The sequence below is a fragment of the Haliaeetus albicilla genome, chromosome 1, assembly GCF_947461875.1.
Source record: "Haliaeetus albicilla chromosome 1, bHalAlb1.1, whole genome shotgun sequence".
NCBI classification, from domain to species: Eukaryota; Metazoa; Chordata; class Aves; order Accipitriformes; family Accipitridae; genus Haliaeetus; species Haliaeetus albicilla.
In genome coordinates, this window is record NC_091483.1 from 6,874,864 (window position 1) to 6,890,788 (window position 15,925).

The following is a 15,925-nucleotide window of genomic DNA, read 5'->3' on the forward strand; positions in this document are numbered from 1 at the left end:
CATGCTATTTTCTTGGAGCAATATACTCTGATGGCAAATACCTGACCACCACTGAAAAAACACCCCACTTCCACAGACATACTCACCAAGACTTTAAATAGTTAAAATTTCACAAAAACAAATACACAAAGATGGAGAAACTACTACACATTCGTGTTGAATCAATCCTTGTTAGAATAAAGGCTTTTATTTTTCATTCTCATCTTAAATTTTATGAAAAAGTAGGTCAAGTGCATGTTGTTAGCTGCTCTATTTAAAGCATCACGGTTTAACTCATCAGCATTAGAAAGAACATATCTCTTGATGGATTTTCCTCTACCATTTCTTGTCTTTACCTGATTACTTTCGCCACGAGGATGCGTTGCCACAACATGCCTCCAGGCCACCCAGAATCATTGATGATGAAGAAACACGCTTTCTGACTACTTTTGGCTGGGGAGGCCACAAAGTGATTTCTCCAGACTACATTCCCCACTAACATTCCCAGTTACACGACCATCCAATTGGCTACATTGAAGACCTCAGTGATGAGGCACTGTCACATTTAAGCTGCGAACCAAGCACTCTCAGGAGCACTATACAACATGTTACCTTTCATACCAGCAGTCAATAGAGGTGTCTCTCCAGGCACTTCCAGTGACTTTTTTGTGTGTGTATTATAATACTGCCTAAGGGAAAGCTTTGGCTAGAAAAATCAAGTGCGGAAGTCTCCTGTCCAACTGTCCTGGTTTCAGCTGGGATAATTTTCTTTCTAGTACTTGGTATAGTGTTATGTTTTGGGTTCAGTATGAGAAGAATACTGATAACACACTGATGTTTTCAGTTGTTGCCAAATAATGTTTAGACTAAATCAAGGATTTTTCAGCTTCTCATGCCCAGCCAGCAAGAAGGCTGGAAGGGCAGAAGAAGTTGGGAGGGGACACAGCCAGGGCAGCTGACCCAAACTGGCCAAAGGGATATTCCATACCATGTGACGTCACATCTCGTATATAAACTGGGGAGTTGATTGGGGGCGGGGGGATTGCCACTTGGGGACTAACTGGGCATCGATCGGCGAGTGATGAGCAATTGCATTGTACATCACTTATATATTCTAATCTTTTTATTATTACTGTTATAATTTTAGTAGTGTTAGCATTATCATTATTAGTTTCTTCTTTTCTGTTCTATTAAACTGTTCTTATCTCAGCCCACGAGTTCTACTTCTTTTCCTGATTTTCTCCCCCATCCCACTGGGTGGGGGGGAAGTGAGCGAGCAGCTACATGGTACTTAGCTGCTGGCTGGGGTTAAACCACTACACCAACCTAGCCATCTCCAGAAGCAGGCTTCAGAAACTGATCTGATGTTTAATTTATTAAAAAAAAAAAAAAAAAAAAGAGAACACATGTACTGTAATTACCTTCTAGAAGGTCTCTGCAGATTAAGGTCTTCGCTGGACTGTAATAGAAGACTTGGATTTGAGGCAGATCCAGCTTTTAACAGCCAATTTCTACCCTGTAAGAAATAAACCATATGGCTTAGCTAGATATTACTTGGAGAAGCTTTTGATGGGTAGTTTCACACCAAAAAGTACCTTCTGGGTAAGCATGCATGAGGTTGCAAAGTTGTTATGCCCAGAGACTTCTTTGAGGAATCCTTCCATTATCAACTCTTGGCAGAGCGATTTCCACCAGTTCGCTGGCCAGTCTTTTCCACTACCAAAGAGAGGGTGTCCTCGGTATCTGTTTGGCAAGCGTTGAGTACTCTGAAATTATTGGAAGACTTGGTCAGACTTCTCCAGTCCTTGTGGAAGAAAGTTTCCAATATAACCAGTAAACCAAAAACCAGAGATGAGAGAAGCATGTCCTCAAGAACATTTCTCCACGGAACAACTTTGCAGAAAAGTCACAAGCCAGAATATTTTATTCAAGTTTACATAATACCCATTACAATAACCACACCTACAGCACCTCAATGATAAGAGCATAAACCATGCCCATTGCCTTGTTCACATCACCTGAAAAGCAGTTACACCTCTGCTGACCTAATCTACTCCAGCGCTTTCTGCCAAGACTGTGACAAGATCATGACTTTCTTTTGTATTAAGGCCCCAGACAAACCTACACTTAGACCAGAGAACTGTTAAAACATCTCCCTTTGTATATAGAGAAGGTTACAGGAATGACCCAGCCATCCACAGCAGCAAATTAAGTAATCTAGTGCAGTTTGTATTCAACCGGTTCAGGTCTATCTTACATTGCATGAGTTCAAACAGAAGCAGTTACCCATTCTGGTTTTAATTAAAAAGAGCCTACAGAAGTAACAGTAAATTGACATGCCCTGTTTAAATCCCAGGACAGGGGTACAAAGCCAGGAGGAAGTTCCCTACAAATGTTTGTTTTACTCCTACTCTCCTCTGGCCTTCATTGCAAAGTGGTTTTTGTTTGGGTTTTTGTTTTGTTTTGTTTTAAAATGTTGCCGATTTACTCATCTCTTACCAATGGTTCAGACTCTAAGAAAGCTGATGAGCTCCTGTCTGACGAGTTTTCACCCCCACCTGAGCTCAGGGCCCAAATGGATGGCAAAGGGTTAAAAAGCCTATTTTCACAAGAAGAGAAACTCTTGGCATGACCCTGAAAAGTTGCGAGCTTTCCTGAAACAGGGAAGTAACAGGGGATCAAGCACCAGTAGGTAAAAGTGTCTCAGACAGAAAGAAGTTTCGATTTATTGCTAGCATATGAAATCAACAGGAAGGCAGGCTTCAGACCCTGTTATTTGCAAACTTGCTGAATGCCCCCTCCACTGGGGAAACCACATGGTCAAACAAGTATTTTTTGTTTATATATATATACACATGTGCATGTATATACACCAACACTATATCCTCCAGAGAGTGTATGTGTCTATATAGACATATCTGATGCTGGCTAGATAAGGACATCCCATGGGAGGGGGTGGTGGGGAAAAAAGCAGGGGGTGTGACTAACAGTTATAATCTTGGATGACAGGAAACACTGGGGTGGAAGCTCATCTCTCACTATTTATAGCACTGGTTGTTAACACACATTATCCAGATTCCTGGCAGTACTTCTGCCAGAATCGCTTCATGCCAGGTACTATGCAAACACAGAGCACCTATCCCCAAGAAGGCAGTTTTTCTTATAAAGGAAAATAGAACAGGCTGATGTAGAAGAAAAGAGAAAGCCAACTGAAAGAAACTCAGGACAAGCAGCAGTCTGCACACAGTGGCCTGCTGAGCTCCATACCGTCTCCAAGGATCCCAGTAAGGAACAATTTGGAGAATTTCAGACAGTCAAGGAGCTGCTATCCTGCACGTACAGGGAGAGGAGCAGCAGGAAGAGGGGCTTTTTTCAGACCTTTAGCAGCAGGGGATGGAAGCTGGACAGCCAGCTGCAGGCAAGAGGGACTCGGCTTGCTGCCAGATGGGACCAGGGCACAAAGTCCTGATGGTGAACACAAGGGAGTCACCTATTCAGCAGGCAACGAGAAAGTGCCAAGTCTCACGTCCTCTCTTCTAGAGAGCCCTCGTACAACTTTTAACACACATTACTTAAAGGCATGACTACACTCCTAAGCTTTCGGTTATGCCAGTTACATTAATTACTCCAATGGCTGCACATTTTCAGAGCATGGTTTTGACTTAAAGAACAAATTCAAGGATAAAATAACTATAGAAGGAATAAGATGCAAACCAGTAAACTGTTGGGCTAAAGTCCATGTTTGGGCCAAGCATCATCAATTAAGCTTGGCATAGGACTGACCGACAGAAGTCAAAATAGCAATTTCAGCTTTGTACAAATTATTAAATGCTAGAGGTAGTACTAAAAGCCACCCACAAACAGTCACTGAGACTACTAAGAGCAACAAAATGATTGCTAAAATAGCTACAAAATCCCGGGTATGCTGACAAAAGAATATCTTAAGAGTTGCAAATTCTTCTGTGTTTAGCAGGGTTAGTATAATATTTCTGTCAATGCAGCTCTAATTCAGTTTCCCATAAGACTTTGTTCACTTTCATGGTCTGACTCAGCTTTCAAATATTTAAGTGAAACATGGTCTCCCTTGTGGGCCACCCAAAGCCTGCTGGAGGCCACCTGGACTTTGCAAAAAATATACCACTAACTTAAGAGCATGATTTCTCCATAAGCTATATACAAGCTTTTAAAGCAACATACCAGTCAGCCTCACACAGATATAGCATGTAAACTTATGGTGATATTGACTATTTCATACACTCATTCTAGAGTGTACATTGATGCAACAAAGAAAGAAAATGCAAAAAAGAAACTTCTTTTTTTAAAGTTATGTTAGCCCAGAAAAGGCTATTCTTGTAGGCAGTAAAAGGTTATTCTGTATTTGCACTGCAAATTTGGCATCACCTTCACTTCCTCCAGTAACATCTAATAAATTAACAATTAAGACTACATAAAAAAATCTGCAACAGAATATTTTTCCCCTAGACACACTTGTGTGACAATTAGCAACTTACCTTTCTTATTAAAGGGAAAAAAGAGGGACAACATCCACCCAGTTTTTTTAAGCATTACAGGTGATTTCCCCCCCTCCAGGTTGTAAACCTGTGATTCTGTTCTTACTCTCATATTTTATTTCTGGTGAGTCTCTTGCCTAGTATTTAAAAAACATTGTAAGTAAGGGTATGTAGAAATCATTTATATTCATTTTAGTGTCTTACTTCCCAGCTCGCTACTCCAAGTCAGCCAGCAGTACAAAGCTAGAATGCAAGCCATCATTTGCTTTATTCAAACAATAAACCAACTGATCACCAAACAAAGATGTGTTTATTCTTCATTTTGAAAAGGCTATTCCTTCCAGGATAATGGGAATGATGCATCTTCACAAAAACACACTTAACTGTCTTTATGAAAATGTCAAACTCACCACGAAGAAAACAAAAGCTCAAGCCTTACAGGAAGAGCTTTAGAACCTCTGCCAATACTTGGGCTGGCATTCACGTGTTTAACAGACAACTGTCAATAACCAACTCAAAACAACCCACAAAATACAGGACAGCTCCACACAAGGCACAGAACAGGTACTATTTCTAAGCCAAACTCTTGGGCCATGAAGGGCTGAACATTGCACTGTCAAGAAAAACAGAACTAAAATGGCAAGAGCTTGGAGGCAGAAACTGTTCCTTTGCTGTACGTGCACGAAATTAAGTACAACATGCTACAGAGTTCTGCTATTTTTATGGCTGTTGCCTTTAAAGACAATGATCTAGTTTGCTGCATGGGAAATACCACTGAGCAGCTTCAGAAAGTCTAAACTACCTCTGTTTACAGATCCAGCTCTCCAAGAAAAACATATTAAATATATATATATGTCTGTGTGTATACACAGACATTTTTATGCAAGTATATCAATGCATTCTTTGGTATATCAACAGAGAGACACTGTAACAGTCCCTCCACTCTCAGAACACATACAAGGATTTTTACTGTCACTTACAGACCCTCGGAGAAAGAGAATGGGAAGTCTAGTTCCAAACTTCTCTTCCAGGGCAGTCACTGCAGACAGCAGCTGATATGCTTGCTTCCCAAAGTCCTGTAAACCACCTTCTGAGTCACTGGGGACTGCAAAACAAGAGGCTCTGAAATGCACAAAGAAAACAAGTTTAACACACATACAAATCAAGTCCCCTCCCCTTCTTTCAAATATTGTCTATCAAGTGATAATGAAATAAAATACACACTTCAAGTTACATTAATATAAACAATTAAACATGTTTAAGCATAAAGGACTAGGACTGAAAGCATGAGACCAAGCAAAAGTCAAAACCCCTTGTGGTTAATTTAAGACAGCCGCCCAACCCAACAATAAGCAGTTTTTCATGACACTTGCTGTGACAGAACAACATTGTCCCAGCAATCTTCTGAGTTTAGTATTTGAATATTTGGATTGGTTTAGGCATACAAGACATTTCTTTAATTGCACCAAATAGCAAAGTTTTTGTCTGTTTTTTTGGTTGTCGTCTTTTTTTTTTTTTTAAAACCACAAAAAGGAAAAAACCAGAAGGAAAGAGCAACCCCATTAAAGATTTTCTAGGGTTTGGTAATATATTTATTACTGACTGGAAGAACCCATCAAAAAATTATTGGCACAAATCACTTCCAAGGAGGAGAAAAAGGACAATGATCTACATCAAGTGATTTTAGTTCGGCAACACAAATTCACTGTGTGGCTCTTGACTGGCATAGCAACATGACTACAAACATAGAAATTATGACCTCTCAAATTCTCTTCTTGGTTATTTTTAGTAAAGGCCAGGCAAAGGTTTCTTAATTCTTGAGCATACAGGAAATGTAGCCGAATTGATAACATTTTTCCAGAAGCCACACAGCATAACATCTTGTCTCTGATTAGGAAGCATCAGGCTAGCAGCGAGAACAAGGAATCCTTTAGTTATAACTTCAGGGAAAACGTGTACATGCACACAGGAGTAACTGAGGAAAGCGTTTCTGCTCATACCTGTGTGACTACCAACCCCCTGGCTTCCCTTCAGCACATTTGTGAGATTATTAGCAATGCTGGAAAGAACGTATGTCAGCACACACTGTAACAGGAGAACAGCTCCCTTAACACTCAGGCAATTTAACCTTAGACACATGGTATTGCACTCCACCTGCAAGTGTTTTCTTTTGGGATTAATTACCAAACAGGACTTACTTTTAGGAACCGTGACTGTATTTTTCTTACAGGCTTTCCCACAGCCTAACTTAGAGCTTATAAGCTGCCTCATGGCTTGCTCAGCTATTTAGGGGAAGGTTAGAAACAGTTGTTGAATGACAAACCTTAGGCTAAACATCTGCAAGATCAGAGGCATAAAAAGTCAATTCTTTTAGATAATTTGCCTTCTAAGTCAGCCTGAGAACACATTAGCTCTTATACCAGTCTTCAGGGAAGAAAGCTTACCTGGACCTGCAATTATCACAGCATTCATCTGTGCCCATGATGCCAGAGGAAACCTTTCGGAGTTGTCTGTCTTCAAAATGAGACAGGATGATTCTACCCAAGAGAACGTAGAGAATTAAATGTAAGACAAAGATTTTACACATTAAATTTATTGCAGAAAACAGAGCTGAAATCAGCATCATTAATTAATTCACTGGGGAGCCAATTATTTGGCCTTGATTTCTCTGAAGAAAACGTTGGGGTGTTTTTTTGGTGTTTGTTTTTTTTTTAAACTAAATAAGGAAACACTTTATGTATATGTGTAAATATGCTGAAGGCTGTATTTTTTGATGCTGCTTCTTCATATAAAACATGTTTGCAGAACACGTTGTGAGTATAAGGTGCTTTCTGGTTACAACCTCCAGTTGTGACCAAGTCGCAATGGCTCTTATCAAAGCTGACTGAAATGACATAAAGCATTAAATAGATTCCAGTACTCACTTCCTCCTGCAGCTGTTTGACATAAGGTACTTCTCTATTTTTGCTAACATCTTCAGTTTGTACAACCGGAACGTCTCATTGCATATCTCACTTAGACGATGTCTGTCAGTCAAAAGGAAAAACGAAGAGCCTTAAATACTGACTAATATTCCCCTGTCTCACACCAAAAATGACATATGCCAGATAACTGTCTCAATCAAATTCACCAGAAAGAGCTAGAAAACAAATATCCTACTAAAACCAGATCCAAACTCCCTGCCTGTTTCTCTACAATCTTGATCCTTATAGCATGGGGCATACTCCCAAGAACACCTTGTTCGTATTCCTCCCAATTTGACAATTATTCTAAACAGAGCAGCAGCAGAGACAGAGAGCTTCTTCCAACCCCACAGGCTACTAAGCCTCAGAAATCCATGCCAGAAGGCACAGAGGAGGGAGGAAAGGACAGAGGGCATTGAGAGAGGGCAATTTCTCTCACTCTCTAGTTTTACAAACTCTGGCAAGTTCTCATCAATGCCACTGCCAGATCACACAATATGCTAGGATATCATCACTCTTCTTCCAAGAAACTCAGAGGTGGCATGTTAGGACACATCAACCTGTTGCCTAATTTAATATCCTCCATAGTAATCACTGGAAGCATCCAACTGAGAAAATAGCGTGGGAGTACTTGATGGGTGTATGGAACACTCGCTCTGCCCACGCCCTGAGCTGCTGCATGAGCCAAACCTGAGCTACCATCTGCACCACACTCCCTGTGCCACAAGGCATCCCAAACAAGCCAATACTGCAGGTGTTGGGCACCACATTAACACAGCTACACCATTCCAGCTCAAAGACAAGCAAAGCAAGTTTCTGCCTGCCTGGAAAATAGAGCAGGGAAGTATATGGTTTCAGAGTCTGGCAGTCTGCTGACACAAGTTCAAATGACTGAGTTCAGACATTTTTGTGGTCCTATTCCAGCTACATACAAAGTTAACAGGAGATATCTACAACCACAACTCCCCCTCCCAGAAGAAAAAAAAATATGTATTTCTCCACTTAGACATGTAGATAGTGGAGAGAGAAAAGTAATTCTACAGCATCAGCACTCTTAAGGGGTGATGATGGGTCTAAAACCAGGTCAGATGGGTCTAAAAACAGGTCAGGTGATTTACAAGGCAAGTGACCAGGTTTTATCACTGCCTGCCTTGCAAAGCATTTTCAGAAAGCAGTACTGGAACAAGGACAAACTCATTAACATTAGTGCACTTGTGGATTATCTTTCAGAAAAAGTATAGCATACTTAGTACTATGTGTATGCAGCGAATGACTTGAAACCATTCTGAAATATTAATCACATTTTCAAACAAACCCATGCTGCCTCTCCTTTCGTTTGGTATGTTTCGGCTATCCCTGTCAAAGCAGTTGTGTTCAGTCATTTACCTGTTAAGAGACAAGTCTGCCGCAGTCCACAGGATGTGACAAGAAGCAGGAAGCCCGTCACGACCAGCTCTCCCAATTTCTTGATAATAGGATTCCATTTCCTTAGGGGCACCGTAATGAATAACCATCCGGATATCTGCTTTATTGATGCCCATTCCGAATGCCACTGTAGCCACAACACACTACAAAACAGAAGCCACATGCTGAATGTTTTGAAATGAACATCAAGAATATGCCTGGATTAATGCTCACGCACTTGGTGACAACTTTTTGCTATGGACTCAAAATTCAGCCTGAATTACAACGGCTTCAAACTCACGCTCTACTTCCAGAGTACTGTTAAGTATAATTTTGGTCAGAGCATCAGCATTGGATTATAAATGTAGGAGTGATGAAGCGTTATGGCAAGTGCTAGGGTGTTTTCAAGCAGTTATTCTCAAACAAAAGGCACAAAATCTATTGTGAAGAGGGACACAAGAAGTCCCAGGATAACTCCTTGCCTGCTTAGCTGCAGGAGGAAGAAAGCAGCTCACAGAACTTGTGATGATATTGTTCCAGCTACCGCTATTTTCCTCAGATGCTATGAATTTTTAAGAGACTTCCTTAGGAATTTGAAGCATAAGCCAGGAACCCTATTACTGTCATAGACAAGGAGTTTCTTTGCCCAGAACTGGAGACAGAGTAAATGGGAAACACATGCTGATATTTCCAAATTCTCTCCTCTACCAGACACTCTAAATACGACCAAGTGGACTTAGTTTCCTACATACCTGAATTTCATCCCTCATGAACTGGTGATGGGTCTCTCTCCTTTGTTTGATTCCCATACCAGCATGGTATGCACGACAGGCCACACCGAGTTTCATCAATTCAAACACAATCTGTTCAGTGGCCTTTCTTGAAGGACAGTAGATGATAGTGGGGCCTTCAAACTCATACACAGGACTGCTATAAATAATAGCAACACGTAAAGACACAGAACTGAAGAAGTCACCCTTCTGCAAAAAGTCCGACTGAACATAGTTGAAAAGGCAACGTAGCTTTTCCAGCTGTTCACCTTCTTGGGGATTTAGAAGTGGAAACAGATTTTAACTAGTCTGCTCATACACAAATTGTCTGCCCTTTGGAAAAATGGGCTTGTAAGTTATTTGGTGCTCTTAAATTTATTTTGCAAAACACAGAAGATTTTGGTCTCTGTAGAAACAGCAAGATAAGGCCTCCCAATTTCCTTCAAGTCATCAGGAAATATGCTTTTACAGCTGTCACTTTTGAAAAGGTCTACATTTACGTAACAAGGTACAAATGAGCGATGACGAGTTCATTTATATTGCTGTAAGGGTATACATTGTAGCTTGCGACAAGGAGAACAGGGCCAAAATGGCTACACCACTGGGTCTGCTAACAGAAAAGGACTGCAATTCTACTCAAATTAGCTTTATTAAAAAAATAATCTTACCACAGCTTTACAATGGATTCACACACATTTTGTACAGTACTGTTTGGAAAGTTACCCACAAGCCAATCCATCATCACCATGCAAATTGCTACAGTGTCAGCAGGTCCTCTGAGGATCAAGTGACTCCAAAGATCCTTAAGTTAGCAACATGCAAAGAGTGAGAGTCCATAAAGAGTGAGAGTCCATCGCTCCTTGCCTCAAAAGCCCCCCCCCCCCTTTTTTTTTTTTTAAATTGGGTGAGGGGGGTGGGCACAACAACATGGGACATGACACAACAAGTGACTAGCATGACATCAGAGCCAAACTATGGAGAAAGCCCAGGCTCCTCCTCACCAAATGAGTTTAAGACTGCTAACAATTCTTAGTACACACTACCAAAACTCCAGAATACCGAAGTCTGTCTGAGGGATCAACAAAACCAGGCTTAAATCCTTACCTTTGTTTTCTAGTAAGGAACTGCTTCAAATCCCTAAGGATATTTCCACTTTGTAATCCAACTTCCAAGTACAGGTTAGGTCTGTCAAAACTAGTACACGTGACCTGCGGATTTTTCAGGTTCAGACAACTCACTATGTCTTCTCTAATCGATGGACTTGCAGTTGCGGTTAAAGCAACAATGGGAACCTGCAATGAGAAGTAGAAGAAAAAGTCTAAAGAGCTCTCACTGACATTTTTTTCAACCAAAAAAATAATGAGTCAAAACTGAAATAGCGTGGAAACAAGCACTTAAATCTGTTTATGATGACTGGATCAGCTCAGGTATTTGAAAAATACAGTTAATATTTAGCTTCCTAGAGTTTTGGTCTACACTGTTCAGGAGAGTAGACAGGGACAGAGCACTGCTGAAATATAGGGTTTTATTCCGAATGTGTGCTTTCTTTAGTTAGACCTTCAACGAGTCTACAGTAATTCTCTCATGTGGTTGGCTAAATTTAGGGAACATAGGACAAAACTTCCAAGAGCAGCATATAAAGTTCAGGTCTAAGTTTTTAAGCTTATGCAATAAATGCTTGAGGAATATCTTGAAAACACAGCTGCTCGCTCTTGCGAGCCACTCAGCCAGCCAGTTAAAGAAAAAAAAAAAAATCCCTCAATATTAAACCAGCAGCTTACAGACATTGTCTTCTACAGCATAAGGATCCAAAGTAATTTAATTGTCAGGAGTTTCTGGTAGTCCAGGTTCAGAATATCCTCCATTTAAGCATTTGGAAAAAACCCACAAAGCTCAGTCACTGACAGGGACTGCATAAACTCCAAAACAGCATGGTAACTACACCCAAAGAGCAACATTAAAAGACTGATATTTCAAACTATCATATAAAATGAGATAGTATCCTTCTCTTACATTGGATATCAAATATGTCAAAACCTCACCGATGGCAGAGCCTTCTTTAATGAGCCTAAACTTCTAAAGGAATTTCTGAAGTCATGGCCCCACTCGGAAATGCAGTGAGCTTCATCAACAGCTATGAGAGTAATACCTGATGGACAGAAAACCACAGCATGGACACATTAACAAGACAAACCAACACAAAGCGACAAAATACAAACACCCCATTGTGCTCAATTTCAAGCTTTCCTGAGAAGGCACCAGCAGTATCCTTAAATTTTTGTTTCTAGAATGCCTTCTGCTGTGTCAACTCCCCAAGCCCATTTTTGTAATGGCCTACAGACTCTCCCACCACCGTCTCTGCTTCCTTTTCCAAGCTCCAAATCTCAATGGGTCAAAATCTTGAGCTACCTCTGACAGGACCTATTTCCACCCCCTGCTTCCCAGACTTTCTTAATAATAGTCACAATGCTGATTACAGATGTCGTTAGTTTTATTTTCTGGATTGTAAAACAAAGCCTGAGTGTCTCAGGTCTGCACTGAAGAGAAGTGGAAGTCCAAAACAATATGAGGGGAGAGGGGTTAAAGATACCTCTGGAAAATAATCTTATGTCTTCCAAATCAGAAAAACCCTTCAACTTGAGTACACCTATCACATTCTAATCCGCATGTTCAAAGCACCCTAGTGTGAGAGAGGCCAAGCACACAGCTTTTCGGAACTCCAGAAATTCAGATGGCTCCTCTTCTCCCTAGATAGTCCTCCCTGCCTATAGCACTAGAAACTCAATTCCTTAGTAAAAAAAAATATAAATAAATTCTTGGAGTTTATGTACCTTGAATTTACCCTACAATGAGAGATGCATCAGCTGCATCATCTTTGATGAAAAGAGAATTTTAAAGATGCACTACAGTGTTTCAAAACACAATTTCCTTGTTACTTTCTGATAAATATCAGAGAAATTCGAATACTTCAAAGGTTAAAATATTTAGTGATAAACATTGCACTTCCTGTGATTTGGAAATAAGTGTTTTAGCACCTCTGTTCCCAGGAACCTGTCTAACATTCCCATGTCAAGACCATGCTAAAGACACTACTCATGTATGACCTTTTTTCATCAATAACAGAATCTTCTCTCACCATTTACTGGCAGTCACTACACTAGCCTCTGATCTCACTAGTGGTAAGAAACTGGTGAAAAATGTTGAAGCATTAAAATAAGTTTAAATGTAATGATGAATTTTAGCTGCCTGCCAACTCATCCACAACCTTAGCCCCAACTTACCAATAGTTCGGTCAAGATCCTGAAGTAACTCCAAGTTCCCCGAACAAAACTCTGGAGTCATATATATGACTCTGTACTGACCCCTGAAAACATCAAGAAAATACACTGTCACAGAAGGAAAAACCTTAGACAACTCAACCAAGTGAAAAAAACCCCGTGATTGTCTAGAAGATGTAAACGAGAACAAGTACAGACTTCTGGATGGGAACAAGAGGAAGGAAGTGAAGACCGTAGAAAGCTTTCCAGAACAGTAGGAAAGCAAGGTAGTACACAGCATTACAGCAAAAGGTAAAACAGCAGAGAGATTTACCAGCCTTTAAAACAAGAAGAGACTGTTGTGATGACTTGGTCTAAGTCAAATATAGGTCTAATACCTGTGTAAAATCCTGTATAAATCACAACATAAAGCTGAGACAGCAAGCCCCATCTCCCCAGCCAGAGGGCACAAGAGGGTGGCTATAGCGTCCCACATGCTCAGCCTGGGTGAATGCAAGCAATACCACTGACTGCCAGGTTCCAGGTCTGAACCAGAATCAAGAGTTTCAGCAATGACAGATCAGGGAGAGATCCCACCTCTCAAATGTAACTCTCAGAACCTGCAGTCCCAGAAAGCTTAGCTAAGACTTACGCTTTGATACATCCTTTGACGTTTTTTGACTGAGCTGAACCAAGCAAGCAAGCTGGAATCTCTGACATTCTGCAGAAATAAAAAGCACAGTCATGAACAGATTTACTCTCAATGCTTTCTGCCTTAGCTTTCAGCCTATGCCAGCTCTTCATAAAGGAAGTTCAAGCTGCGCGGTCAGAGACTACATTCTTCCAAGGATCTTTGTGGGAAAAATCTTTTGAAAAAGCAAGAGGGATCAGTGGCTATTCCTGCCACCCAAATGCTCTTCCGCTTTCCCTCCATATGACCCCCACACCACACACACTTGATTAGCACAATAACAAATCGGAGAAATAAAGACCATTTTCCTTGCACGAGAACTAAGTTTACTAATAAAACATTGAACAGAAGAAAATATGGTAAGTTTATTTTCTTTAGCTATTATTTTATGCAGTTCACCACATTTGGATATAAGCCACACTAGCTTGCAATTTTTTGCCTCTCCTTTCAATCTTTTGTGAGCTACTGGTGCTGCATCTGCTAATTTTCAATCAGGTAGCCGCTTTTTAATGACAGATACAATAGTTACGCTTACCAGCTCAGACGCTTCATATTTGACCTCTTTCAAGACCCCACAACCCCTGTCCTCTTAAAACGCCGTAAATCACCAAGTTATTAGACTTTTGTTTCAATAGCTTCTCCCCACTTATTCCTCTGTGTTTCAGTCCTTGGCAGAACTGCACCCAGACTGATAGACAAATTACTGAATTGCATTAGGTTGTAGAAGTTCAGTCTCCTCAGGCTTCAAAATGAATGACCCACTGAGAAGGTAGTGAAAAAACCCTTTCCACTGAAGAAAACAGTATAAAAGCCAAAGAAGCTACTGAATACATACAGACACCCTGCTGATTAATACTCAGTCTAGAAGCTTGCTATAGAGCCATCTTAGGCTCTCCAACCACTCATCTGCACACAGTCATGATGTGCAGCAGAAAATACCACAGATAATTATATTCCTTACTTCAGAAAACTTCATATCCTCTCTTTCACAAAAGACCTGTTCTTTCTAAGTTGGACAAGGCAGGAACGAACTAGACAACTCAGCACGATCCCCACAGCTTAAAGGAAAAAACGTCAGAAGTGAATAGCTGTCATAACAGAAAGCAAGTACACATAGAGAAAGCATTGTCAGGTATTAAAATCAAAGAGATTTATCTTGACAACACCTCTAACTGCTCAGGTAAGAGCAATTCGCTATCACCCACTAGTTCCCCCATCAGACCTTTTAAGTGAAGAGACCAGGTGTTAGGAGACCTACTACACTGTCTGTCTTAAAAGTCTGTGCCATAACTTTGATCCGAATGGCCTACAGCTTCCAGATCTATGTTGTTCAGATGTTACTTCTCAGACCCAAAGGAAGCCCTACCAAATTTTGACATAACTCTCACAGACTGAAATAGCTTGTGAAGCTTATCAGTTTGGTCTGCACAAAAAAGGGCCTGTGAATCCAGAAATACTTGAGAAGGATCCACCTTCAGGAACCACCCACCAGCATAGATCCTTTGCTAACTCAGCCTACAGTTCACGTAATTGGCAAATCCAGTGATCTTAGACTATTTACACAGTTTCCATGTGTTCCTTGAGAAACATATGCTTTACAGCTGACACACAAACAGCTTGCTGTACAAAGCTGCAACCTTAAACACCAAGAAATGCCACAAGCAGAATCCGTGGGTTTCCACAGGCAATACAGCAGCAGCTTGTTACTACTGCATTACTTACGTCAGCTGCAGCACCTGGTCCTCCATCAAGGAGATAAGAGGACAGATGACAATTCCTGTACATCCAGTGTAAACAGGAGGAAACTGGTAGCACAAGCTTTTTCCATAGCCTTAAAGAAGAAAGACAGAACTCAAACATCATGCTTTTTACGCAGCTATAACATACAGCTACATAAGACAATTCTAACACCTTGTTGAGCTCCCCTCCTCCCCCGCCAAAGGATGATATTTGTTCTGCTATAGAGGAACAAATATGCAAGATAAATATGGTCAGCATCCATTCGATACCCCTCCCTATAGCAAGGTCAGTGACAAAGGCTAGGACAGAAAAACAAGTAGCCAGCATAGCTGGCTCAGACTTACACAGTCTCAGTCAGGGCACCCCGTTCAAATGAGCCACAAGGACCATCTCTGAGTTTGAGCCCTACTCTCCCCAAAAAGGAAAAGATTTTTCACCACTTCTTAGGATGTAAAGGTAACTTACCAGTTGCCATGACAACAAGATTATCTCTTCTGTCTTCTAAAACAGAATTGATCACTTTCCACTGGACCCTTTAAATTAAACAACGGGGAATATCTTACTTTTGCCACCACACACAACATGTAAATTCTGTGAAAGTGCATATTCA

General features: G+C 40.7%; 1 protein-coding gene across 9 annotated transcripts in view; it reads right to left on the reverse strand.

The window, feature by feature from the left end:
* Nucleotides 1-15,925, reverse strand: part of WRN (WRN RecQ like helicase) — a 48,541-nt gene that overhangs the window by 13,005 nt on the left and 19,611 nt on the right. For 8 of the 9 annotated variants that reach the window (XM_069772635.1, XM_069772469.1, XM_069772254.1 and 5 more), the window contains 13 exons: nt 15,781-15,848; nt 15,298-15,406; nt 13,537-13,605; nt 12,909-12,991; nt 11,670-11,776; nt 10,732-10,919; nt 9,610-9,787; nt 8,840-9,021; nt 7,415-7,516; nt 6,935-7,027; nt 5,471-5,612; nt 1,575-1,745; nt 1,401-1,495 (listed from right to left, as the gene is read on the reverse strand). In XM_069772635.1, coding sequence (XP_069628736.1) covers nt 1,401-1,495; nt 1,575-1,745; nt 5,471-5,612; nt 6,935-7,027; nt 7,415-7,516; nt 8,840-9,021; nt 9,610-9,787; nt 10,732-10,919; nt 11,670-11,776; nt 12,909-12,991; nt 13,537-13,605; nt 15,298-15,406; nt 15,781-15,848 — 1,587 coding nt within the window. The remainder of the gene's footprint in view (nt 1-1,400; nt 1,496-1,574; nt 1,746-5,470; nt 5,613-6,934; nt 7,028-7,414; nt 7,517-8,839; nt 9,022-9,609; nt 9,788-10,731; nt 10,920-11,669; nt 11,777-12,908; nt 12,992-13,536; nt 13,606-15,297; nt 15,407-15,780; nt 15,849-15,925) is intronic. The other variant, XM_069772186.1, reaches the window with a different exon arrangement.